Here is a 27,155-nt window from a genome sequence, read left to right as displayed (position 1 = left end):
TGCTGCTGCTGCTGCTGCTGCTGATGATGATGATGATGAAGGCTCAGGAGCTTCAAGCACATTTGCTTATACCATCGTGCCCCTGTAGCGTACGCTTTCTTTAAAAACACAAGATGAGTATTTACCTGGACCAGTCGTCATAACAATCCCTGGAGTTATTACTGCACCATAGCCACCGCCGCCTGAAAGGAATTAGTGGGAAGAATGGAGAAACATGGAACCTAAAGGTGCGCTACGTTCACAAAAACTTTCGTTTGAAGGCTGATAGCCATCGTTTAGTTACCTATCTCGTTCCATGCACACTAAGTAAAACAGAAAAAAAAACAGATATTCTCGAAAAAGAGTTGCGATAGAGCGAATACATGATGGGAGACAACAACCAACTTTTCCACAGAGCCTGCGAAGGAGGCGGAGCGAAAGGAACCGCTCTGTGAGCCATTAATTTACCTTGACAAAAAATGGCTGCTAGATTATTCGTAAATGCCAGTTTTCATTTGCATCGACAGCAAGACGCCAAAGTATTGAATTTCAGTTCATGCAAATGGTGCTCGCTTACGTAAAGATGTAGGATAACACGCGAACTTACCTGAACTGACTGTGACGCCACCTAATCCGGTGCTTCCTGCTAAGCCGCCACCTGCAGCCCCTAAAACAGCAAGAAAGGAAGCAACCGGTAATTGTTTGCCTTAGCTTCAAAAAATAAAAACATTTCGTTTGAAAACTTGTGCACACTCTATAGATCAAACGAAGTGAAAATTAACGCAGAATGATTTCAGTATCGAATGCAGAGAAAGTGGCGTGAGCGACAATATGTGAGAAAATCGTAGAGTTGCCTCAGTCTTTGAAAGACGTTTTTGAAGGGCGTATTCTTCCACAGCGATATGGAAGAGGTGGAGAAGATAGGACACTGAGCGAAGAAATGCCTTTGCTTTTACTTATAAAAATAACCCTTGTATATTCCGTGCATCAGCTTTCCTTTGCACTACGAGATTACCGTCTTAAATTTTAATGAATTTTCCCCTCAGTTAAGCTACTAGTGATCGCTTTCACAAAACCTTTAAAGAGGTACGCTTACTCGAACCACCGAACGTAGCTTCTCCCAATCCGCCACTGCCGCCGTAATCATTACCGCGAAGTTGCAGCTTCACTCATAATGCGAACCAGCAACGCCATAGCCGACGTACTATTGTTGGCAGTAATTGTTGCACTGCTTCGTTGGGAATCGATGCGCACATATAAATTCTAATAAAATAAGTTTGCCCTAACATCACAATAAAGTAAATACAAACTTTGAAGGTGGTCCACTAAAAGCCACAAAACCGCTTCACAAGGCTCACGGTCTCTTTAGCGGGGCAGAGATTTAAAAAAAAATAAAGCATCACCAATTTGCTTTCAACAAGAAAATTTTCTTCATTCTCGATTTTTGTAGAATCCATGTCGCCTTGGTTTGGTGGAAATGCCCTTCTCCGGTGGGTGAGTAGTGACGAAGCACTGCATATTTTTTTTTGTATTTCCTATCGTACTTCTGGTGTCTTCCCACTAGTTAAGTGCAAATATTTTCAGCTTGGTACTGGCCTGTAGATTGGCTGCAGAGTGTGGCGTCAGCCATTCATAGCAGCGCTATCCAGGAGCAGTATATTTCTCTTTTGTACCTTCGGCGGAATGGCATGAAGGTAGAACACCTCACTGCCACACTGTGGGGCCGGAGCTCGTATGAATGCAGGGCAGTTGTGACATAATTTGTCATCAACTCATCTAAAAGCACTTGATAACAGCCCTGGGCACCAATGCTAGAGCGCGTATCGAAGCGTCTGGGCCGGGAGTCATAACGTCTTTCACTGGAAAAAAGGAAAGAAAATGAAAAGAAAAGCCACACATTTTTAAAACTCCACAAAGGGTATCTGTCAGTCGGTTTAAGGCGTATGTACAGAATGAAGTTTTCAACTGGTAGTCGCAGAACGCTCCGCTAGCGCTTCCTATCAGAAATTACGTAGCAAAGAAAGCTTTATTACGAACAAAAGCAAACTGGAATGTTGATATGCAATTATGGCTCTAAATAAAGCCTGAATTCTTCCCTTACATGGTCTGGAAGCGCCTATGGAAGCGCCTCTGAAACGATCGGTTGAAATAGACTCAAGTAGACCGAGAAGAGACAGTGGACTTGCATGTTTCATATAGTGGTTTGCGACGAATGCGCCCGATATTCAGGTGCATGGACACATCTTTCGACACATAAGATGGTTTTGAACGCTGGCTAGACGTCATCTTGGTTCCAACTCAGTGACATGCAGGAGGTACATGTGTCAGTGCGGGTTGAACAAGTTTAAGAGAGCTATTCAGCGCTACTGTTAAGGCTAGCTGAGTTCTCGTCCACTCGAAAGCTCTGGCTAAGATTTGCATTACCACTCTATTCGGCACTGATTGAAATTGTCGTATTATCATTGAAGCACCGATACTGTTAAGTTCCCTGAAGGTGTACAAGGTTCCGAGCCATTCGAGCCATCCTGGCCTATTCCGACTCTCTGTACCCACCACCGGCGGCACTCGCCAGAGGAAGAAGAGAAGTGTGGCGCTTCACCCCGCATGTGATGCTGTACAAACATTTGATTCAAAAGGGTCTAGTCATCACGTAAATATACTATTCCACGCAAACTAAGCAGACATTCTTGCATAGGGACTTACCTAGCCCACGCCCACTCCCTGTTAGGGAAGCAGTCAATGTAAACGGTCATCGAGAGATAAGATAAGGGATACTTCCTTCTAGCCTCGGCACTTTTTATGACCCGGATATGAACGGAGTCTTACTTTAGTGCAACTGAGTTCGAGTGCGAAGGAAAAGCAACGGTGACAGAATGAGGCTACCAACTCGCCTACTCAGCAATACTGATGAACGGAGTGCATGGCGGTTTGGCACCTATCTATCTACCTATCTTTTCGGGATAGGTATCTTCTCGAGATACATCTATCTCGTGACGCTGTGGTGTCGAGGGCTTCGTGCTGCTTAGGACGGCGAATTAACCAGGCGTCGGCGACGGAGCTGACATATTGTTACTGGTTTGGGATCTGCAAGCAAGATGGTTTGTGCCGCACGAGCGATAAGCGCGAACAAGAGTAGAGCCGGAAGCGGTGGATGTTTTGAAGAGAGACTCCAGTGTTAATTTATTCTATTGGGCAAGCATTAGGCTCGCAATGGGAAAAAGATCTGGCCATACAAGATGTTCTTTTCACGTGGAGTTGTAGTTCACATTTAAAAAGCACATCTCGTAGTCATATCTAACACAGATACAGAAATGTTATCGCAGCGACCCCCGTACTAGTATTGCCTAAGGAGGTAGAATACGCACTTACCTGCAGTACCTCCAACTGATGCGCCGCCAGCTCCAAGGCCACCAGCAAGAGATCCTGAAACCGAGAAAGCAAACGGTTGATAAAATGATTCAGTTGATAAGTATGCGCACACAATGTGGAGGGAAGGGATGCAATGTTAGCACAGGTCTTTAGATAGCCAAGTGATGCACAGCAGTCGATCAGCGCTAAATATGCACGTCAGGTCTGTGTTTGCGTGGTGTGTAGTTGCAATAGCAGTGGCGGTCAAGCTCCTTGCTGAGGTCAAGCCAGATGTAGTGCGAGCATTGCAACAGACTGCGACGTTCCTCACTATGCTTGTTAGCATGATGGGCAGCTGTGAAAGTTTCGATGGGAGGAAAGCATGGTGAATATTGAAATTCAAGGAGTTTCTAAATAAACAGGTAGCGATAAGCGAAATAAACCTACAGAGTTCGTTATCAGCTTGATTTAAGTTTGCAGGAAACCAATCAATGCACGGTGCGAAAATAAAAAGGACAAACTAGCCCACAGCTACCAAAGTCTACGCTTTTACCGGATCGAATTACACTCGCATAGCAACCAGCTGGTTTGCTTCAATAATTCGGGTTCATATTTTAAATACAGAGCCTACCTACGTAGATGGCCAATGGATTACCGAAAAAAATTTATCCCTGTAATCGTTTTAGTAAAACAGTTAATAATATTTGGGGTTTTACGTGCCAAAACCACTTTCTGATTATGAGGCACGCCGTAGTGGAGGACTCTGGAAATTTTGACCACCTGGGGTTCTTTAACGTGCACCTAAATCTAAGTACACGGGTGTTTTCGCATTTCGCCCCCATCGAAATGCGGCCGCCGTGGCCAGGATTCGATCCCGCGACCTCGTGCTCAGCAGCCCAACACCATAGCCACTGAGCAACCACGGCGGGTTTTAGTAAAACAGTTGTAATCTAAGAATGGAAGGTGACAATCACCTGCTCCACCAGCTCCTAAGTTACCGCCTGCACCACCAGTCACTAAGTTACCACCTGCACCTCCTGAAAGAGAGAAAGGAAAAATGAATCATTTGATGCTGTCAGAAACATTGGCTTGAAAAAGCATACAAGGACAGTGGGACAAGAAGAAATACAATTTCAGTAGGCCAGCGAAATCAATTTGTTACGTTGTCTCCTAACGTGGGCAACTGTTCCGTTTTCACATACTGACTGCCTGTCACGGAAGTTGCGCTCATGGTCATTACTATCATTCTGCTAAAATTAATGCAGGCTAGACAGTTGGCCACGACGCGTATTCCGCCCAAGTGAGAGCAATCGCGGAAAAAGGGTGCATAAAGGAAATTAACATTGAAATATTTAGTGCGTTTCATGCTTCGAAAACTAATAACGTTTTAATTAAGCTTAGTATTCACGCTGTCTTTATATTAGGAATTTGTTTGCTTGTGTACTAAACCATTACGAGAGAATAATATTACTTCATATCATTATGTCATATTAACAGTGGAGGACGTATTGTTACTCAAGGGCTCGGTTTGAAAAAGGAAATTGCTCACAACGCGCAGTGCCCTAAGTGCAATATTTTGAGAAGGGCATCAGGTCAGGTCAGGTCAGTTTATTTCCCGAGAGGCCTCTTTATCAGGGATGTTACCTTAGGGTTGGGGTACAGCATGCATTGCACAATTCCATGTTATAATCAATGCGACATTTGAAAGTGGCACATGAACTGCGTAAAAAAAAACATATATGCGATGAATTGGGAATTTATTTAAGAAACAGTAATAATTTTAGCAAAACAGATGAAACATCCGCAATGTACAATTCAACGTAATAACTACTGGAACATTTTAAGAAAGGTAGATACATTGCATACATTCCGAAACACACGTTACATGATGAATTTGTGCAAAAAAGGGTAATTAACTTGCCAAAACATAAGCAACATCAGCAATGAACATATGGTGATTATATGCAGATACAACATGTTAGGGATCGCATTGCCATATGTCGCGGTTCGAGAGAAAAATGAATCCGACAATGTAGTTGTGTGTGAGCGTTGTTTTACAACTTGGAGCGGATGACCAGTGCGTTGTGATATTGTGCATTGCTAATACAAAATCCGAAATTTGGTTCTAGTAACTCTCATACCATACAAGTAGCCAAATTCATTAGGAAAGTGTAATCTGCCCTCACCTGCACCGCCCGCTGCAAGGCTACCGCCGGTAGATGCTAAGAAAAAAAATGAGATGGAGAACATTCAGCGTTGAATAAACGATTGGGTCGGAGAAGTAAGCCCTCGCAGTGGCAGAAGAAGAGGTAGATGTCTAGCCTAAGTACTTAAGGCACAAAGTGAAATAAAGAGGAGCGGGGGCACCTGTTTACGTGCATGTAATTCAAGTGGGTGATTCAATATTTTTAATGAAGAAACATAGCATGACTGACTCCACGATATATCAATATTTAATTACTATGTAATTATAGTAGAGTCATTCTAATTCCATGTCGGCTTTCTTTATCGTGAATATCCAGTACATTGGATAAAGTTATGTAAATTTCGCGCATTTATTGACAGTTGATCGTAATTCGGGTTTGATGGGGTTAGACATGCACGTATGCCGTGTAGTGTGATATCAAAAGTTCGGAGAGGCTTGCGTATTTATCACCTCCTCTTTATGGTTGAGAAACTTCTAGCGCATTTTCTTATAGCATCACACATCAGCAGCGTACGCTTTCGTTAAGAAAGTAAGAGAAGTATTTACCTGAACCACCCGTCAGAACAATCCCTTGTTTTACTCCTACACCAAAGCCACCGGCGCCTGAAGGTAATTAGTAGGAAGAACTCAGAAACATGGAACCCGAAGGCGCGCTACCTCCGCAAGAAACTTTCGAGGCATATAAACATCATTTAGGCATCTCGTTCTCTGCACACTTAATAAAACAGAAAACAAAGAAAGACGTTGTCGCAATATAGTTGCGATATAGCGGATCCACGCAGCCTATATGAAAGAAGCGAAGTGAACGGAACCGTTCTCTGAGCGATTAGTATGCGTCGGGAGTCTCTGCTGCTGCGTCCTTCGTTTCGGGACGGATGTAAAGATGGCGAGGATGACTGTTTGGCATAATACGGGTTCCGACACAGCGATGAGTGCCCGCGAGGACAATTTAAACAATTCCGATTGAAGAAACTGCGTTTTGCATTTACATGACAAAAATATGGCTGCTAGTTTATTTGAGAATGCCATTTTTTATTAGAATCAACCGTAAAACATTGACGCATTGGAATTTCGTTGGTGCGAATGGTGCTCGCTTTCGCAAAGATGTAGGCTAACACGCGAACTTACCCAAACTGCCGGAGACACCACTTAATCCGCTGCTTCCTCCTAAGCCTACACCTGCAGCATCTATGAGAGGAAGAAATAAATAAAGCCGTAATAGTTCTGCATACCTTAAAAAGAATATTAAAAAAGGAATAAAAGAAAAGAAACTTTGTGGAGTTGTGTCACTCTGTGCAAGACGTTTTTGAAGGGCGAGTTCTTCTACAGCCAATACGGAAGAGGTGGAGACAGAACACTGAGTGAAAAAATGCCTTTGCCTTTACTTGTAAAAACAGCTCTGGTTTATTTCGTTTCGAGGCAGCACTACTGGATTAATGTCTCAAATTTAACCAATTGTTCCTTCAGTTAAAGCAGTATTGCTCACTTTCGTATAAAATACGAGTAAAAAGAGGTAGGTTTACTCGAACCACCCAACGGAACTTCTCCTAATTCACCACTGCCACAGTAATCACCGCCGTGAAGTTTCTGTTTCACTCATAATGCGACTAAGTAACGCCATAGCCGACGTAATATTGTTTGCTGTAATTGTTGCCCTGGTTTGTTTTGCATTGATTCACACATTTAAATTGAAATCGAATAAATTTATCCGAACGCCACGAGAAGAAATACAATATTTGAGGGCCGTGCACTAAGAGACGCAAAATGGCTTCACAGTGCTCGCGGTGTCTTTAGCTTGGCACAGATTAAAAAAAAAAGTTTGTCACTGGTTTGTTTTCAAGAAGAAAATTTTCTTCATTGTCCATTTTTTTAACAATCCATGTCGCCTTTATTTGTGGAAATGGCCCTCCTCGGTAGTAGAGAAGTGACAGGACTCTTCCTTCTTCCTCTTTTCACTTCCCTATCATACTTCTCGCTTCTTACCTCTAGCTTCGCGCTAACAACTTCAGCTTGGTTCTGGCTTGTAGATTAGCTGCAGAGGGTGGCGTCAGCCAATCATAGCAGCTAGCGGCACGACCGTACTCCCCAGGAGCAGTATATTTCCCGGTCTTAGTTTCGGTGGAATGGTCGGAAGGCAAAACATCTCGCTACCCCGCCGTTGGGCGAGCGTTAGTGTGAACGCGGTGCACTGTTATATTATATTTATCAGCCCGCCTAAAAGCGGTTCATAACTGTGTTCTTGTTCATTCCAAAGTGCAGGCTAACATTTCCATTGCCACTGTAATCGGTGCTAATTGAAAGCCTGGTGTCATCATTCAAGCACCAATGCAGTTCAGTTTCCAGAAGGTGCACTAGGTTCTGAGCCATTCGAGCCCTCCTGGCTTGTGGAGAACACCGACTCTCAGCAGCCACCATCGGAAGCGCTCGCAACAGGAAAAGGAGGACCGCGGAACTTGACTCCGCATGCGATGCTCTCGGCATATTTCATTTGAAGGCATCTAGTCACCACGTAAAATATTACTCTACGCGAACTAACCATACATTCTTGCATAGGGACTTACTAGCCCACGCCCACTCCCTGTTAGGGAGGCAGTCAAAGTAACCGGTCAGTGAGAGATAAAATAGGGGATACTTCCTTCTAGCCTCGTCACTCTTTATGACGCGGATATGAAAGGAGTCTTACTTTAGAGCAAGTGAGTTCGAGTGTGAAGGAAAAGGAACGGTGACAGAATGAGGCCACCAAGTCGCCTATTCAGCAATACTGATGAATGGAGCGCATGGTGGTTTGTCACCAGAAGGAATTTGCCACAGTGACTTAGAACAGGTGGTGAACAAAATGCTAGGTGAATCAAAGTGTTGGACTTTACTTGGGACTTACGTAGGGACTTAGGTAGCCCATATACGCTCACTGTTAAGGAAGCAGTCAAAGCAACCGGTCATTGAGCGACAAGATGGGTAATATTTCCTTATAGGCGCATAACTCTTTATGACGCGGGTGATTTGACTAGCAAAAGGTGGAGAAGAAAATGCTAAGTGCATAAAACTGTTTGCCTTTACTCTGAGAAGGATGTTTTAGTTCATTTCAGAGTACCAGCCTTCGTCTGAACTGCCGAATTAAGGTGTTAAGCTTTAAAGCAGTGCCGTATTCAACCTATAACCAGTGATAATACCCTTCTTTAAGATACACGACTTACCCATACCCTGAGTACCACACAAACAAGACCCGTTCCCTAATGACACCTTATCCGTTGGCACGGGCGCTTTAGTAGCCACCAGCAGAATCTTTTTGCCATGCTGTTGTAACAATATTGGCCAATCGGTTCATGGCGTATGCGTTATATTGACATATTCAACTGCTGTTGTGAAAATACCCCAGCTCCGCTGGTATGTCTCTAAGCTTCGTTATACGAGACAGAGTCACTTACTGTATCCACTGCTTTGAAGCCTGTATTATCTCCGCTACAAACACATTACTTGCAAACGGCCTGAAATAGCTCTTAAATGACCTAGAAGCGTTGATGGAGCACTCTGGAACGACCGGTTGAATGTATCACAATCGGACAGAGGGTTTGAAGAATGCATCGAGTAACAAAGTAAGACGGTTCAGTCGGTGAGCTTCCGACATGCAGCGAGTAGGAGCGATATCATTTCTTTCGGAAAAAAGGGAGGACGTGTACTTGTGCTATATTCCGAGTAAGCAGGATTAGAAAGATTGAGAGAAGGGATGGCTTTGCCACATAATAGACGGCCGCTTTTCTGTTGCATTCCCCGTGTAGGCATTTGAATATTACAGCAGCGGACGAAAGTTTAACATTTGTAGCGTTTGATTTCGTAGCAACGTAGCATATGCACTTACTCGAAGTGCCCGACTGACGATCTCCGCCTAAGGAACCACCATACGAACCGATACCAGGCGAAGAAACATAAAATTATTTGCGGTTCGCTCCGCAAGAAAATATCTTGTCTGAGGAATAGCGCACATAAATTTGGCCAAAGGAATTAAATTGTCTTGCTGGCGAAGTTGGTCACCGTAGTCAAAGGAACCAGTGCATGAACGCCGTGGGTAATCGATAGGTTAATGCCGTGGCGTCACTCTTTCCGATACGTCACACCGACTCCAGCGCAGCCATTTACAGAGATATATTATAACAATATTGAGCTTAGAAACGTGCATTGAGTTCACTGCTTCTAAACGCTTGGAATGTTAGCTTCGGAGCATTTATTTCCAGTTAGCTAACGTCAGCACTCAATTCCTAAAGCAGTGTTGTGTTAATAAGCGCCTCAGCGCCTGTTCCTGCAAGGTAGTTCGAGTGGCACTCACTTGAACCACCCGTCAGGGTAACCCCTGTTCCGCCAACTCCGGCTGTGGCACCACCTGAAACATTAAAAAATGGTATAGTGAGGTCAAATAAAAACAAGGGGTTGCTTCTCGTGCAGTGCTGGGAAAGTCTCACTGATAAAAAAGGGTTCGCACCTTTCGCAACGGCCCGTACTGTGTAACAGTACGGGCCGTTAGATATTTATGTCATTCTCATGTGGTGCTTAAAGTCAAGTATACGCAAGTCATGTCCAGTTTAAGCAATTGCAGCAATTAAGTCTTGATTGGTTTGACAAAGCAGAGCATTGAAGTAGCTCATCTTGAAGATTACGGAGGACGTTCTTGAAGTCCAGTGAAACAAATTTCACATGAATCATCACTTTGATGGTGTTAGCAGCAGCCTCAAGTCGGTCGGAAACCTCATTCGCTGATCCTAATAATTCTAGTAGTGATCCGTTAGCGTAGAACACAACTGCCAGGCATTGATTCTATGGTTGCCTTTGGAATGGAATACGATGGAGAGACAGAGAGAGAGAAACGAATAGGTAAATGTAGGGAGGTTAACCAACGATGTGCCCGATTGGCTACTCTACACTTGGGAATGTGGAAAGTGGATGAATAGACAAAAAGGAGAGAGAAGGAAAATAGAGAGTCAGTCATTCGCAGTTAGTCGCAGAGGAATGTCCACGGTCACAAGCGCTCGCACAGTACAGTCGCCTTCAAGAAGTGCAGACGGGCTTTTGTAGCCTTTCGTATGCGAGATTGCACAAACCATGGTCGCAGGATATATTCCTCCGGTGACAGCAGGAATCAGTATAGTAATAAAGTTGAGCCAATGTCTCGGGTTATGCGTTTGTGTCAGAACATGCGACCCAGTTCTGATTGAAATACTTCGTCAGAAATTTATCTACTTGTCTGGAAAACCTCGAAGAACTCTGCTGATATAGGCGGTTTCGGTGTCAATAGTAACTGTTGCTTTCATTACGCGCAGAGGCGTAAAAAAGGCGCTAACTGCTCTCTCATATATGTAGATAAGCAAATACGAGCATATAGCTTTGTCGCAATTGGCTTTCGTCTAGGAGCCTTATAAATGTAGCTGCAAGTGGATCATTAAGTGTTTTTTCATCAACTTTGCAGGTGGTCAGAGCCTTAGAGGGTATTTCGAAATGGCAACGCAGAACATATGAATCAGGGCGAGGAGATTGATGTCGCTGGGATATAAGATGCATCTCAGGTTCTTCCGAACTATTAAGGAGTTTAGCTTACAGCGAATGCTTATACTGTTGATCTTCAAGTCTTATGTAATGACAACTTATTTAGAATGAAGAACATAAAGGCGTCCTGTCCTCAACTACAAAAAGGCTGTCTTGTTTTGCTACGAAATATTACAGATCAAGAGGCAAAAACTGAGCTCACCCAAACCACCCGATGTTATTGTGGTACCGTAAGTACCACCGCCAGAAACTGTAAAAAGAAAGCGGGGGTGGGGGACGGGTGTGTATGCCAGCTTATTTAGAGTTAACTATTTTGTTTTTGCAATCCGTGTAAATGCCGACGTAAGTGGCATTGGCAAAACTTAAACCAGGAAGTAGACAAAAAAAGGCAGAATTTTCGCACATGATTGGCTAAAAAAATGCTCAATTGGCTGAAGGTGCATCGAAAGGTATGTCAACTTCTGTTTTTCATTTTACAGTGACCAGGCACACCGTTCAGTACCAGCATTAAATTGCATCACTAGTGTAAGCGATCAAATTTTAAAGCTTTGTCCATGTGTTCATATACCGGGTGCTTTAGAAAATGCACCCTAAAATTATTGGGAGTAAGGAAGACGAGATAACTACGATACTTTATCACGACTCATGGTTCCATAATTTTTAAATGACTCGTGCTAATAACCACACAAGTATTGATGAAATTAGACTAACCAGATTCGTAGCCAAAATAGTAATACTACCGAGCCTGTAACTGCGGTTCTGTAAGAGCCTCACGCTCCAACCTAGAGTGCTAGGAGGCGCTCTCATCTGTGACCTCGGAGCACGACCGAGGGTGCTATTCTGGAACTTGTCAAACCCCACCACGTTGTCAAATACTTCAGGGGCGGCGTCTTTAGCCAATTAGAGAGGCCGTATAGCTGCCCTGTGGGCCAATCAGAGACGACGAAATGGTGAATATGAGGGAAGCAGACAGCGTGGAATAGTACCCCGAGCAACCGAGATCTGGCATAGTTTCGGTCTCGTGACGCCTGCAGCTTCAGCCGTTGGCGTGGAGGCAACGCGGCCGCATGTGCAGCTGTGCGTCATGGCTCCGTGGCTTGTTTGTTTAGAACATTTAGAACACAAGATGCGCCGATGGGTTTCCTGATCCTACGTCCAAATGCTCTGCCAAGCGGTTGCACATTTGGCTTGGTCACGCATTCTCTGGCTCCGATTAAGAACGGACTTTGCTTCGCTGTACTCTGCGCGAGAGCGCGATATAGACCAGCCCAGTGAACCATTAGTCTAGCACTTGTCCTACATGTGGCGCGACTTATATAATCTAGAAGGCCACCCTCGTAAAAGTACTAACTGCAAATGTACCAGCTGCACTTGTTTTCATAAAATGGGAGATGTACTTACCCAATCCACCCGACAGAGTCCCTCCTGTTGCGCCTCCAACGCCATAGCCGCCGCCGCCGCTAGCAACTAAAATGAAAGAATAGAAAAAAAAAGCGTAGAATGTCGCATCTAGCCATCATTTAGATGATTTATTCCGTGCACAACGTGTAAGTATGGGATGGTACATGTTCTAAAACAAACCAATACCCACCGCAGTGGCGTAGTGGTTTTGGCGTTGCGCTGCTAAGCATGATGTCCGAAATCACCGCGTTTCTATGGGGTAAAATGTAAAGACGCGCGTGTGCCGTGCATTGGAGGCACATTCAAGATCTCCAGGTGGTCAACATTAATCCGGTATCCCCCCCTACGGCGTGCATCGTAGTCAAATCGGGGTTCTGTGGGTAAAACCCCAGGATTAAATTCAGTTAACGATCCCATGTGGCCCATATCCACCCACCGTTAAGAGAGCAAAGTAAAAGGCACGGGTAGGTCCAGTGATAAGTGCACGTCTTTGATTCTTACAGAGACTTCACTCTCTTTGAGTGCGATAAGAATGGCGAGTAACGATTGTTGGACCTAGTGTGGGTTTCTCTAAAGCTTTAAACACCCAGGTGGAGAGTTTATAGAATGCTCATCGCATAAAATGCGTTTTGCGTTTTGGTTAGTTCCACAAAGGCTTTCTAATTTATTCGACAATAGCAGTTTTCATTTGCACCATCACTAAAACATTAACTGGCACTTCGTGCATGCGACTATCACTCACTTTCGTAATGCTGTAGTAGGCGCACTTACCTGAACCACCAGATGCGCCACCTGCTAATCCGCCACTTCCCCCAACGCCACCACCAGCAGCAGCTGAAACAGGAAGAGTGTAACGCATGTAATTGTTTCCCACAGCTCAAGTGTGAGATATTTCGTTTGAGAACTTGTGCATACTGAGTATGTCGAAAGATAAAGTTCTTGCAGAAGGACTTAGGTATCCAAGCAAAAGAAATCAGCGCTTGAGCTAAAAAGTCTTCAATTGGTTTGCGCAGCTGTGTGTCCTTTGCGGAGACATTTTTCAGTGACATGTACACCGGTGAGACATATGCACTGGGATAGAAAAAATGTCCATCAGATAATAGGGAGCGAAGAAATGTTCGTTCCCATTAATAGCGAAGGCAGTTAGTTTACTTCATGATACGACTTTAATTTTGCATCAATGGATTAATCTGTCAACCTTTAGATCAATGCTTCACCAATTGTACCAGTAGTTCTCACTGTTGTCAAAAAGATTAGAGGGGCTGGAAGACAACGGTTAGGCCGCAAGTCCACTCATATTCCAGCGAGAGTGCCGCCCACTACTACTACCCCCCGTGATGATGATGAGTGCGCACACATGAACAACATAAAGTGCACACGTAGCACCCACAGTGCCCTTGCTTCAGCAATCCCATGTGTCACTAGCCATTCCACCACTGAAGTCATTTCGGTGGAGGTACTTAGTCTCTGGAGGCTTCAGGATGCGGTGGCCCTTACACCTATTATCGCCTGCTCATGGGAATTGGCAAGTGGCAGCCCTGAAACGGGTCCTATGTGCCCGGCTTCTGTGTCTATGGCGAACATCCATCCCCATTTATGGATGTTCTCTGGTATATACAGAATATTCTGCGAATGATGCTCAAGGAGACCGAGCTAAAGCACATTGTTACGGTGGGCTATACTTGTTGGATAGCATATAATGACTGCCGGAGAACATTGCTGCATTACTTGCATAACTCAGGGCTGTATGCGAGTAACTGAGGCTTGTTTACCTATTTTTTGCTGCACATACCTCGTGTTCTTTGCACTGCAGTGGTTCTGCCTAAGGTCAGATAATGGACACGTGCCAGCCAACTGTTGCCGTAGTTGAGATCTCCGCGTCAAATTTGGCGAACCGAGGCTTTCGAGGTGCCCCGATTGCTTCAGGTTTGCGAACGATTTTGCATCCCGCCGAGAGTCAAACACAGGACCTTTTTCCCAGCAGCAGCAGCAGCCACCGTGGATGTTAAAAAACAGGGAGCAGGGGGCAGCTTGTTTGATATCCCACTTGAATCGTGCACGAGTGACCATCCCGCCGGATAGAAAATACTAGTACAATTGCCTTGCATTCATGACTCCTAAAAAACGAGGCTGTTCAAGTTGATTTATGAGTGGTACATTTCCTTCACTGCTTTTTATTTATTGTATACCCACTGTTCCTGGCGGGTGCGCAGGATTACCCTGGTGGCTTTTTGTTTGCGTGTTAGCTCTGAGTTGAATGCTCACATTTCTCCGCCATGACACTTCATCGTTATACCAGTGTTTGCGGATTAAAGGATAGTTTTCTCGGACGGTTCCCTGTTTTCCTCATCTATTTTTCTTCAAATTCATGGATAATTTATGTGTTTTTATTCTTTGCACTGCAACCGGTGTCTTTCGGTGTCTAATTTCAATGCCGGAGAGCAGTCGGTGTTTATCGAGACTTGTGTTGAAAAAACAGCCGCATAATTACTGGAGAAAATGTAGCGCCTCTAACATAACACAACTTTATTGAACTCATACCAGACACTCTACAGGATTAGAAATTGTACCAACGAGTTCAAATAACAACGGAAACGCGAAAATTTCAGGAGCATGAAATTATTACCTAAGCTTATTAAAGAAAACGAACATGTACGTTGTGACAGATCTGTCAGCCCTGGAGCATGCTCCTTGCGGCTCAAGAAACGCCGGCTAGAAAACGCACGTTCTATGATTGCACTTGACACGAGGATGGCAAACCAATTAAAGAAAGCCTCTCCTCCGTTGACTATGCTCGAGTGGAAAGAGTAGAGGGCTCTGCGGGAGGGAGCTTGTCCTGGGTACTCTCGTGTCCTCTTTTCTGTCTTGTTTCCGGAAACCTATGCCTGGCCTAGACACTTAGAAGCCATCATGCTGAGAAGGGAATGGGGGGCAACGAATGTGATTTATATAGAAAGGAACTACCCCAAGGACAGTTCAGTGCGACTCGCTGCGTTACGGGTCAACGAAAGAGAAAGTAAGGGTAGAACATTTCTTCCCGTGAAGGTGGCGTTCTTCCTTTTTTTTCAACGAACGCTCAAAGTTTTTTTCTTGTTTCGGACCACTCAGAGAAGGCCTCCTCGAGGGCTAATTTTCGGTGTTTTCCATTTTCATTTCATTGATTGAAGCCTTAAAGGCCCGGAGGCATTACGCAAGGCGGGGGCAAACAAAGTGTGAGGAACTCTTCATCACGCAAAGGAAGGAAAAGAGGAAGAAAGGATAGACGAGGAATAGAAAAGGAAACAACGCTCAGGAGGGAGCCGAGCAAGTGGAACTATCATCAAAATCACTGTAAAAAAACAACAAGATAGAACAAAACACATACTACATAAACACTACTAAATACATACTATGCATGAGAACGAATCACTATCAATTAATTACTTAAAAGGGGTCAATTAGCAAATGCATTTTAAAAAAAAACATTCGAGGTGCGTTGGATTGTTAGTTTCTCACGGTAAGTCGTGTGGTCGGCGGAAGAGACAATACAGTCGGGAAGAGTGTTCCACAGCGTTATTGCATTTGAAAAAAAAAAAGAATCCTTCATCGAAGATGTGCGGCAATGAATGTGCACGATTGGACAGCTGTGGTTGAGGCGGGGAGAGATTCTAGGCGGGGGTTGTAGTCGGGGGTTGTTATTGGTATATGCCGAAAACTCGGATCCCTAGTTATTCGAACTCACCTGACCTGCCATGCATTGATGCACCACCGTAGCCAGCGCCATGAGAAACGAAGACAATAGGGAAATGTTGAAGTTGTTCATATAAATTGTTCTAAAACAACGTGGATTGAAGAGTGGCCTCTAATCAGAGAAAAAAATCGTTTCAATTGTTCGTATAAGGCACTTATACGTGACATTAAAATATCAGTTGGTGCGCGATAATTGTACGTGATCAGTCGAACGTGGCGAAGCCTTTGAAGGGATAATGAGAAAGGGCGCTTCTTGGAGATATATCTGTCGCGTGGACACCACATTAGTGACACCCGCCACGCGTACACATGCAGAAGAAAAATGAGCCTAGGTGTGCCTTGGCGTTGTCTCCTTCCGAAAATATGAATTCTCGCAATAACGTGAGAATACTGGCTTACATTGCACGCGACCAGTATATGGGCAGGGATTTCTTCGATCTAGCTTGTTGCATCAGTTCTCGATTTTATTATGTGGTCGGACGATTCACTCATTAATAACTAAATAAAGAAGGAAGGATGAGCTGCCCTAAAGATGGGTTTTCGAAGGAAGAATTTAGAAATCGATGCTACTTCCTACACTGTATGACATATGCAGGAACACTACAGACGTAACGTAATAAGTTTGCAGGATAAGTGAAATAATAAGTGGAGCTCATGGAAGATGCATCCCATCCGCACCAACGTTAAATAATAAACGTTCGTTACATTGTTCAACAATTACACTATTGTAGTGTACATGCCCACATACACGCACGTACGCAGACCATACCCACGCATGAATGTGTTATACTGCAACGGTGTAGGGACGCTTTAGAGCAAGAGAGTGCCAGAACTGTGAGTCATGTATCTAACTCTTAAGTGGGAGAATTTGTGCAGAAAAGAGAACACTCAAATCACCATGACTGCGGCGACCCCAGTTATCGGTCTTCGGAATGTGATGTCATGGGTCAAGTTCGTCAGCCATTTATACAAGTATGACAGTTAACTTTGAACATTTGCTAGAAATCGCTTACATCCAGGATTGCAGCATGACAACATTCTCGCGGCGCGCGTAATTGATTAGACAAGGCACTTTCGCTAAAGAATCTACGGCAACATTTAAGAATTTGCGAATACAAAAGGTGCGTTGTGCCACGTGACAAATTGATAAATGACAATCCAGTGAAAAACGATAACCGTCCGAAAGAAAAAAAAGTACGCCTCGTATTATTGCTAAAAGAAACAGGAACAGACATTCACTGCAAACATGCAGAATCCACAATGAGAGCTAGAAGCACTACTCAAAGAAAATAAGTAGGTTGCTGGTTCGTAAGGATACCCTGGATGAGAGTGAAAGCACATGTCTGTTTTAGCAGGTTATGACCATTGAATAAAAGCTGTGGCGACAGAAGAAGCTTTTCTGTTCAGATGACTGAACTTATCACACTTACAAAACCGCTGGTTATGGCACTGAGGGTAGTTCATGAGATAGCGCTTCACAGAAGTGTGTGAAGTGTAAGAGTATTGACAGTTGGAGAGTGTCCCATTTCTCATGTGATGCAAAAACGGAAGTGCGTTAGTCACGTGCAGTCGTAAGCGATTGATATAGAGCCATGTTCATGAATAGGAAGCATCGTCATTTGCCCGACAGCTGCAAGATATTAGAATTGAATCCCGTACAGATTTCTGAGAAAAGAAGTTTCGTAGTTGAAGAAAATTTTACTGGTCCGGAGCTTAGTGTCTTTTCTGGATTTCCCAATTAAGAACGAATAGTGAATATATCGACGAGAGCGTCAAGCATCGCAGGTTCGTTGAGACCTGCATAGTAGTTCAACTTGGAGTTGATGTTCGAGGAACCTATGACGATCAGCAAAACCCGCAGAGGGTGGATAAATCAATGGATCTCTTAGGCATATAGGGCCCTCCCGGCTGTCCTTTTCGGCGATAAAGTAGCCTCTCCGCCTACGGGATTATCTGACTGAGCTATGTCGGATGCTTGTTTGCCATTGTCGGAAGTTCGAATCCTTCTAGATTTTTTTTTAAATCTGGCGATGGTGAGCTTTAATTTCACCTCCTCCAGTTCACTACATCTGCAGGCTTAAAGTGACGCTTGACACCGGCAAAAGAGGCTGAAAGCGAGTGGGGCTATACTAATCCATGTAAAACAAAATTAGGAAAGCCCACTTAACTTCAAAAAAGACACTGCCTCACTAGAAAAGAAATTCGCAGCCCTTGTGCAGTATTCGGCCACTTCGTCCCTCATGATTCCTACAATTAACCCATGGACCACAGTCCTCAGCAGCTGCGGAGGGCCTGCCAAAGGCGGCGGTCAGGCCTGCAACGCAGCAGAGGGTTCTAAGAATCTCTGGCCCCAGACGGGCCGCCAATAGAAACTGACCCTGCCAACCTTTAACACTCGAACTCGGTCGAGCGAGGCTAGCTTAGCAGGACTCTTTGATGAACTATCAGGCATTGTTTGGGATGTCATTGGCCTTAGTGAGGTTAGAAGAAATGGTCACGCTTATAGTGCTGACTAATAACCATGTCCTCTACTAGAGAGGTCTCCCAGATAAGAAGCAGTACGGGGTACGATTCCTAATCCACAAGGACATAGCGGGCAACACTGACAAATTCTACAGCATTAATTAGCGGGTAGCAGCAGTCATGATGAAATCTAATAAGAGGTATAGATTAAATAGGTAGTACGAGCCTACGCTCCAACATTTACTCACGATGATGATGAAGCGCATCAGCTTGATGAAGAAGTTGAATTAGCGATGAGAAAAGTGCAAACTCAGTATACTGAAGTAATGGCCGACTTCAGGGCTAAAATGGGGAGAAAGCAGGCTGGTCAACAAGCATTTGGCAACTACGGCATCGATTCTAGGAAGGCCAAAGGACAGATGCTGGTAGAATTCGTAGAAAGGAATAAGCTGCGAATAACGAACACCTTTCTCAGAAAGCGCAGCAACAGCAAGTGGACCTGGTAAAGTCCTAATGGTCAAACAAGAAAAATGGTTTTCATACCTTGTGCCGATCCCAACATACTGCAGGATGTCGAAGTGATAGGTAGGGTAAAGTGCAGTGATCATAGGTTAGTAAGGGCTAGGATTCTCCTCAATTTGAAGAGAGAAAGAGTAAAATTGGTCAAGGAAGAAGCCAACCTAGACGCAGTAAGAATAAAAGCGGACCAGTTCAGGCTGGTGATTGTAAATAAATATGCAGCCATAGAACAGAGGTGAAGATGACTTAGAGGTAACGAATGAAACCGTAACTAGGCTGCTTCAGAGGCAGCAGTTCAAGCGGGAGGCAAGGCACCAAGGCAACAGTAGACCAGCTCTCCGAAGCAACAAAGAACCTAATAAAGAAACGACAAATGATAAACGTGTCCAACACAAGACATAAGATAGAATTCGCGGAACTGTCAAAACCGATCAACAAGGCGGAAATACGGTATATTTGTAATTATAACGTGAGAAAGACTGAAGAAGCCATAAAAAATGGACGCAGCCTGAAATCAGTGAGAGGGAAACTTGGCATAGGACAAGCCAGTATGTATGCCCTGAAAGGTAAGCAGGGTAATATCATCAGCAATCTCGAAGGTATAGTAACAGCAGCGGAAGAATTCTATACTGACCTGTACAGTACCCAGAGGAGTCAGGATGCCTCCATTCGAAGCAGTAATGAACCGCATACAGAAACTCCTTCTACAACTAGCGATGAAGTCAGAAGGGCCTTGCAAGACATGAAACGGGGAAGAGCGGTAGGAGAAGATGGAATAAAAGTCAATTTAATCAAAGATAGAGGATACATAATGCTTGGAAAACTGGCGGCTTGAGTAAAGAGGAAGAAGTCATCCTCCGCCGCTTACAGACAAACACCTACGTACACTGAATAATGATGCACAGACTATAGCCTACACAGTACTCGTACACATGCACCAATTGCGACATCGCAGACACCCTGCAACACATGGTCCAGGATTGCCCACTGCGGGACACATCCGAAGAACCCACCTTACAAGCTCCACAAGACGACTCCAAAGAATGCCGCCCCATAGAAGCACAAGAATAACGCAGCAACTCAGTGCAGATATATACAACTGAAACGTGGGAGTCAAAGGTTTCTTCTGATCACTTGGAAGACCAACACAGTCTCGTCGCCTCGGCCAGAAAGGCAGTTCAAGCCAGAAGGCTCTTGGAATAAGGAATCCTTCCACCTTGGGTGAACCACGTCCTGACTGGGATTACCGTTTCAGAAAATAATACTTTACTTCTCTCTCTTTCTAAGCGAAGTGTCTATCTACTGCAAAGGCCCCCAACACTGTAAGAAGCCAACATTATACCAATCCACAAAAAGGGAGGCGTTAAAGAATTGAAAAATTATCGGCCCATTAGCTTACTTCCTGTATTATATAAAATATTCGCCAATATATTTTGCAATAGAATAAAGACAACACTTGGCTTTAGCCAACCAAGGGAACCGGCTGACTTCAGGAAGGGATACTCTACAATGGATCACATCCATGTCATTTATCAGGTAATCGAGAGATCCGCAGTGTACAATCAACCTCTCTATATGGCTTTCATAAATTGCGAAAATGCATTTGATGCAGTAGATATACCAGCAGTCATACATGCATTACGCAATCAAGGAGTACAGACCACTTACGCAAATACCTTGGAAAAGATCTACAGAGATTACACAGCTACGTTAATTTTGCAAAAGAAAAATAAGACGATACCTACAAAGAAAGGGGTCAAGCAACTAATGCTATTCACTGCGTGCTTGGAAGAAACCATAAGGTTTTAAACTGGGAAGGCTTAGGAGTAAAGATCGACGGCGAATATCTCAGCAACCTTCGGCTTACCGATGACATTGTTCTGTTCAGCAATACTGCAGACCAGTTAGAACAAATGCTTGAGCACCTTAACAAAGAGAGTGCAAGAGTGTGGTTGAAAATTAATATGGCAGAAGACAAAAATAATGATGAATAGCCGGGCAAGGAAACAAGGGTTCACAATCTTTCAGTGAGCCTCTAGAATCTGTGGAGTATGATTACTTATGTCAATTAATCGCAGGGAAACCTGATTATGAGAAGGAAATTCATAGAAGATTAAAAACGGGTTGGATCGCATACGGCAGACATTGTCAGCTCCTGACTGGAAGTTTACCGTTATTAAAAAGAAAGGTGTGCAGTCAATGCATTTTACCGGTGCTGACATATGGGGCAGAAACCTGTAGACTGACAATGACGCTCGAGAACAAGCTAGGGACCGCGCAAAGAGTGATGGAACAAAGAATGTTCGGCATAACTTAAGAGACAGGAAGAGAGCGGTGTGGATCAAAAAGCAAACAGGGATAGCCGATATTCTAATTGACATTAAGAAAAAGAAATAGAGCTGGGAAGACTACGTGATGCGTAGGTTAGGTAACCGGTGGAACATTAGGCTTACAGAATGGGTGCCAAGAGAAGGCTAACGCAGTCGATGACGGCAAAATACTAGGTGAGGTGATGAAATTAAGAAATTCGCAGGTGCAATTGGAATTGGTTGGCGCAGGGCAGGGGTGATTGGATATCACAGGGTGTGGCCTTCGTCCTGCAGTGGATCTAAAATAGACCGATGATGGTGATGATGATGACATGAATAAAGTTGTGAACAGGAACTTTTAGATCTCAACCAAGTTTATAAACGGGCTGAGCGTCGTTTCCATAGCTCATTCTGAAGAAGTCATGTACAGGGGGCGTTATATTCAGTTATATTTGTTATGGTTTGACCTTGTGCCGATGATAAATTGGTTACGCCATAAATGACTAGTGCGCTCGAACAACCGTGTGGATACTGAGCACGGGACTGCAACCACCGCTCGATGAACAAAATCACTATAGGGAATAGCAGAGTTAGATGAAATTGTCTGAATTATCGAGAATATCTTTTGAGTTTCTCAGAGCATTTTTCTAGCGATAAATTTGGAATGCTTGACTGAGGTGTTAGGTTGCAAGTAAAGTAGATGAAATATAAATAATATTGCTCTGGAGACTGCTAAATCACAGTAGCAAGGCTCGCGAACATTTAGTTTAGCAAACATTTAGCAGCGGATAATGGCACCTAGAGTATAAGGACATTGAGGGACCAAAATCCACCAAAACACTTGAAAGAGCGAGCATTGCGACATGTGCAACGGCCCCGTTACACAGGATGCGCTCACATCATTATCTCAATAAACTTAAAAAAAAACTTGGTGCTGGTCTAGTTGGTGATACATCCTTTAAAACTGATGATAGCGCTAAAAGGGACGAACACGTGGTGAAAAGACGACACGACGACGAGGTAAGGCTACTGACAACTAGTTCATTTTTGAAAAGTGTTCTAATTTAAGATAAGCACAAGACATACGCACAACCGAACTACGCCAGCATTCTTTTACAAATAATGATATCGCAATATCGCAAGCAGTCACGGGACGTGAGATGATAAAACACCAAGCAGCAAGAAGTGAAACAAACGACCAGTAAAAGAAAGCAACGAACGAAAAGTCATATGTTACGGCTTTACATTTCTCTCCAGAAGTGTTCGCTCAGCCGACTACAAATTTATCGAAACATCGCTGATGCACTGACCCGCCTTTTTTTATATGTGAAATGCTTTCAGCAAAAGTCTAGCTTTAGCGCTTGCACAGCTGCCCAGAATTTTTGCTTCCTTGAACCGTGGCACGCGCTCGCAAACCATCACATGCGAAACTAAATTGGCAAGCTTGTCTTGGTTTGTTAAGCTTTCAGAATGTTCCCTGAAGCGGTCATTGAGGCAACGCCCCGTCTGCCAGACAACATGCTTGCAGAGGATTTTCGATAGCAATGGTGAAACGGACCTGCAGGTGATCGTTAAAAACTGGCCGGCAGGTTAGGCATTGCTGAGATTAGTGCAGGAATTTTATCCCAATAACCATCCTAGCAGCATACTACTTTGCACTTGCTTGAGGGAGTGGGATCTGCGCTCACCTCCGCCAACTCCAAGAGATCCGCTGCCCGCTCCAATGCCACCACCAACAGATCCTGAAGTAGAAATAGGGAGCGTTCAGCAATGAAAATACGATCTTGTAGAAGGATGATTTGTCATACTGAAGACATTAAACACAAAGTGCTTGCAGAAGTATTTCAATAGCAAGAGTGAAACGGATCTGCACGTGAGCGTAGGTGTGAACGACAGGTTCTATACAGCTGAGACAAGGGCAAGCATTTTATCCCTGTAACCAGCCCCACAATCCTGTATTGTACAGTTGCCTTAGGAGGTAGGATTGGCACTCACCGCCGCCAATTCCCAGCGATCCGCCGCCAACTCCCTGGCCACCAGCACTAGATCCTACTAGATGAAAAAGCAACGCTCAGCATCAACCATATTATTCTGCAAAAAATGATTTGTCATACAACGAAAATTTAGGGTAATATGCTCGCCGAAGCCTTCACATAGCAATGGTGAAACGAGCGTGCACCTGGGCCTTTAACGTACGCGAGAGGCTGGTGTTGGCATGGTTAGTAGCTGTTGTAAACATCGCGGTCATTATTATTACTGTGTGACGTGACACAGGCGGTGCTGTTCTGGATATTGTGATATTCTATCATGTTGTCGAATTCCGCCATGTTGAAATTTTAAGCCGAGCAAAAGGCCGGAGCACACGGTGACCCAATCAGAAGTGACAGGCTGACGAATTTGATGATATGACCGAATTCTATAGTCCCGACACGAATAGCGCCCTGAGTATGAAAGTTAACCATTACACGTAGCTCACCAGAGTGAGAGCCAACAGGCTGAAGAAGAAAATCAGCTATAGAGAAGTGCTTTGCATATGAGCCATTGAAAAGTTGCTGTTTTCTATTTGAACTTATGCTTCATGGTGTCGTTTCAGCGCTTAATCAGTACTAAATTCTTATTGCTGTGTTCCACTAAAGAGCCCTTCACCCGGCCAGGATATTGGAAAACAGACATGCGTGGTGCGCAGAGAATGTCTTTTGAATTGTGTTTACAAAGTGTCACAGCAATGCAATGTGCGAGAGAGCTGACGATTCAAGTAAACGCTTGCGTGTCGTACTTCCCGGAAGAGATGCTTGCACCTACCGCCGAGTGACGTCACACTTGCAACGATTTCGCGTAGGAGGTACAGCGCCCGTCGTGCGCAAATAGCGAGCGCCAGGGCGAACGCTTTGGAGAGTCTCGGGAAATGCAGCGCTCGCAAGACCACCTCTACAGCGAGCAGCAAGAAAGGAGAGATGCGGAGAAAGAAAGCGTAGGTTTTGACGTAATGGTTCGGCGGTTACAATGTCGCTTCATGTGTTTCGTGAAAGTTCTTCACAAATCGGGCTCAAAGAGAACGACATCACTGAAGATGGGGCAATTAGAGAGCGATTATGAATGGTTGATTCAAATACTGCTAGAGTAAATCACGTTTTTTATTGTTAATGTAAAATAAAGTTATAACTAAACGTTTAGATGTTCCTAATGCCAATGTGTGCAAATAAAAAAAGAAAGTATGTTTAACTGCGATCATTATGCAACTATTTTACGCCATTTCTGAGTCTTAGCACATCTTGACATGTTTTTCTCATTGTTGGCCTCAATTTTTTTTCCAAAAAGTTTTATAGAATGCGGCGCGACTATGTTGATAGCTCTACGAGCCATGCGCATGTTGCGGTGGACGTACGACATGGCCACCGCTTTCGCGCTTTCTAGTTCCTGTTTTCGTCCGTGCTCTGTTTCGTCTGCGTCTTTGTGGCTGTAATTGGGCCTTCAATCTTTCCGCTCTAGTGGTTTCTTCCGTCAGCACTCAACATGCCTATTGTCCCTTCCACTTGTCTTACTACTCTTCATGGCTAATGCTTTGGGCCATACCAAGAGGCACGGTTCTACAGCAGGTTGCCGAAGCGTTAACGACGTTGGCGTCGCACTTCACCATTTATCAGAGGACTCTCGAAGGTGTCACGTGGTGTGCTACACGCGTATAGATGCGCGTTTCGTATACACACACCTGAGCAATCGCAACAACAGTTTTATGACCACCGTAATGATGTCGGTATCTTCATCAGTTGATATTCCATACCAGTTTTCTTTACCTGCTCTCTCCAATAACTTGTGCTTTCGATTCAGCGCCGCCCACTTGTTACCTAAGATTGCAAAGTCTATGAGACCAGAAGGGAATTGAAACTGTATATTCCTCAACAGTGTCTCTTGGAACATCCACCCTCTCCTCTCCAATTGTTCTTATTCATCCGCAAAGAAATATAAAAAAAATCCGCCACGAGAATGTGAATTTGGAGAATCGTGCGCGTTTGGGTTAGTTGGTAAATTGTCCGTCATGGTGACGTTGCGTTGAAGAAAGTGGTTCAAGTCTGCGAGTGAGTGAGTGAAAGAAAGAATGTTATTTTGATCCAGAGAAGGTGCAGGGGAGACACCGCGCCACCCGGCTAGGCCTCCGTGGGGATCGGAAAGGGTCTGGCAAAAGTTTCGTGACCGCCACGGTGCTAATAGTTGGCGCTGGTTCTGCTACAGAATGCGCCATTATCGGGAAGTATGTGTTAATAAGGAAGCTTAGCTTTATCAGTATTCTCTGAGTGTTGTATGGTAGCGCCAGGCATACATAACTATTCCTCGTTAGCCACTGATTCTTTCTCGCTGAAATTTTATGCACTGGTAACATTCGTCAATCATGTTAATATAATGCTACGTTTGCAGACCTCACTTGCCCCCCCCCCCTCTTCCCGACCTCCTGCTTTCACAATAAATCCGAAGTGGCTGACCTCTGCGGCGACGAAACTTTGCCAGTTTCTTTCTAGCACACGAACCTGTAGCTTTCCAACCATCGTATTAGTGTGATTTTTTTAATGCCAATACTAATGTACACACTTTGAAGCTGTGCCTGCACGTGACCTTTTATTCAATATACATTGAGGTCCTTGTCGCAAGGAGGTCCCTAAAGACGCAGAACAAGCAGTCTACGTGCCTCGTGAAACTCGTGTAAATTTCCAAACCATCAGTCAGCTCAATTTTTTACAAAGTCCGCAACCACCCTGGGTAGCTTAAAATTAGCGCACACATGACCTATAAAACTACACATTATGCTAGAAGAGGGCTAACCTTTCGGTATGACTTAGTGGATAGCACATTTCAGCGAGCCGGCCAGCAATGGATAACAATCCGCCACAATTTTCTCTTGCTTTGTTTAATGAAGGAAATGGCGAGATGAAGATGAATATTGGTACTCAGGTATAGATTGGTGTTTGTGGAAAGGTTGAACGGAGGTGAACGAAAGAACTTGTTTTGTGTGTACCCCCTCTTAAAGCAGCGCGTTTGTATGATGGCAGAAGTACATAGCACCATAAGTGCTATAAACGCCCAAAACACGCCACATTGTCGCTTTAATTCTAGCAGAACTACTCTCCTTTGGAATGATATGGTAGCTGCACTCACCCCAGCTACTCGAGCCACCCGTCACGCCTCCAATGCCACCACTGACGGGACCGCCGGCAGAAACTGAAGCGGACGCAAACAAGAAAACAGGTTTTTATTTAGGGTTGACAATGTAAGCCTGTCGAATCTCAAAACATTAATTTTAAATAGGCATAAAACTTCTATCACGTATTTTTCAATAACTATGTGAGTAGTAAGCTTTAGAACGACTGCTTCCGTTTACAGTTATAAATTTATACTGTGATGCTAAACAGAGAGAGACGCAAGCACGCTTCGAGAGCGCAACGCAGATTTTTTATTACTGTGTCTCTTAGTGGCGTTTATCTCAAGAATTAGTGCGCTATTTGAAGATGGGATTGTACCAGAGAAATATCCCCTACTCGTCTGTTATGTTTATTTTTGTGGATATATGCCCTATGATTCATCTACTAATTGTATTAATTTCTAGTCTTCGGCTGAAGAAGATATGAGCGAATAGTGTATTGTGGGGGGGGGGGTCTTACTGCTTTTATGTCTGCATG

At 44.2% G+C, this 27,155-nt stretch overlaps 1 protein-coding gene across 2 annotated transcripts in view; it reads right to left on the bottom strand.

Moving 5' to 3' along the window:
- LOC142588403 (uncharacterized) overlaps positions 1 to 27,155 on the bottom strand; it is a 151,903-nt gene that overhangs the window by 85,516 nt on the left and 39,232 nt on the right. For both annotated transcript variants that reach the window (XM_075700098.1, XM_075700097.1), the window contains exons 12-25: positions 26,635 to 26,697; positions 23,482 to 23,538; positions 23,175 to 23,228; positions 13,238 to 13,300; positions 12,467 to 12,532; positions 11,268 to 11,315; positions 9,855 to 9,908; positions 6,662 to 6,721; positions 6,080 to 6,136; positions 5,514 to 5,549; positions 4,302 to 4,364; positions 3,349 to 3,402; positions 587 to 646; positions 126 to 182 (exon numbers count right to left, since the gene is read on the bottom strand). In XM_075700098.1, the coding sequence (XP_075556213.1) occupies positions 126 to 182; positions 587 to 646; positions 3,349 to 3,402; positions 4,302 to 4,364; positions 5,514 to 5,549; positions 6,080 to 6,136; positions 6,662 to 6,721; positions 9,855 to 9,908; positions 11,268 to 11,315; positions 12,467 to 12,532; positions 13,238 to 13,300; positions 23,175 to 23,228; positions 23,482 to 23,538; positions 26,635 to 26,697 (792 nt within the window). The remainder of the gene's footprint in view (positions 1 to 125; positions 183 to 586; positions 647 to 3,348; positions 3,403 to 4,301; positions 4,365 to 5,513; positions 5,550 to 6,079; positions 6,137 to 6,661; positions 6,722 to 9,854; positions 9,909 to 11,267; positions 11,316 to 12,466; positions 12,533 to 13,237; positions 13,301 to 23,174; positions 23,229 to 23,481; positions 23,539 to 26,634; positions 26,698 to 27,155) is intronic.

The sequence above is a fragment of the Dermacentor variabilis genome, chromosome 7 (genome assembly GCF_050947875.1).
Source record: "Dermacentor variabilis isolate Ectoservices chromosome 7, ASM5094787v1, whole genome shotgun sequence".
Classification (NCBI taxonomy): Eukaryota; Metazoa; Arthropoda; class Arachnida; order Ixodida; family Ixodidae; genus Dermacentor; species Dermacentor variabilis.
The sequence above is the reverse complement of the archived record's forward strand: the minus strand, read 5'-3'. Positions and strand labels throughout refer to the sequence as shown.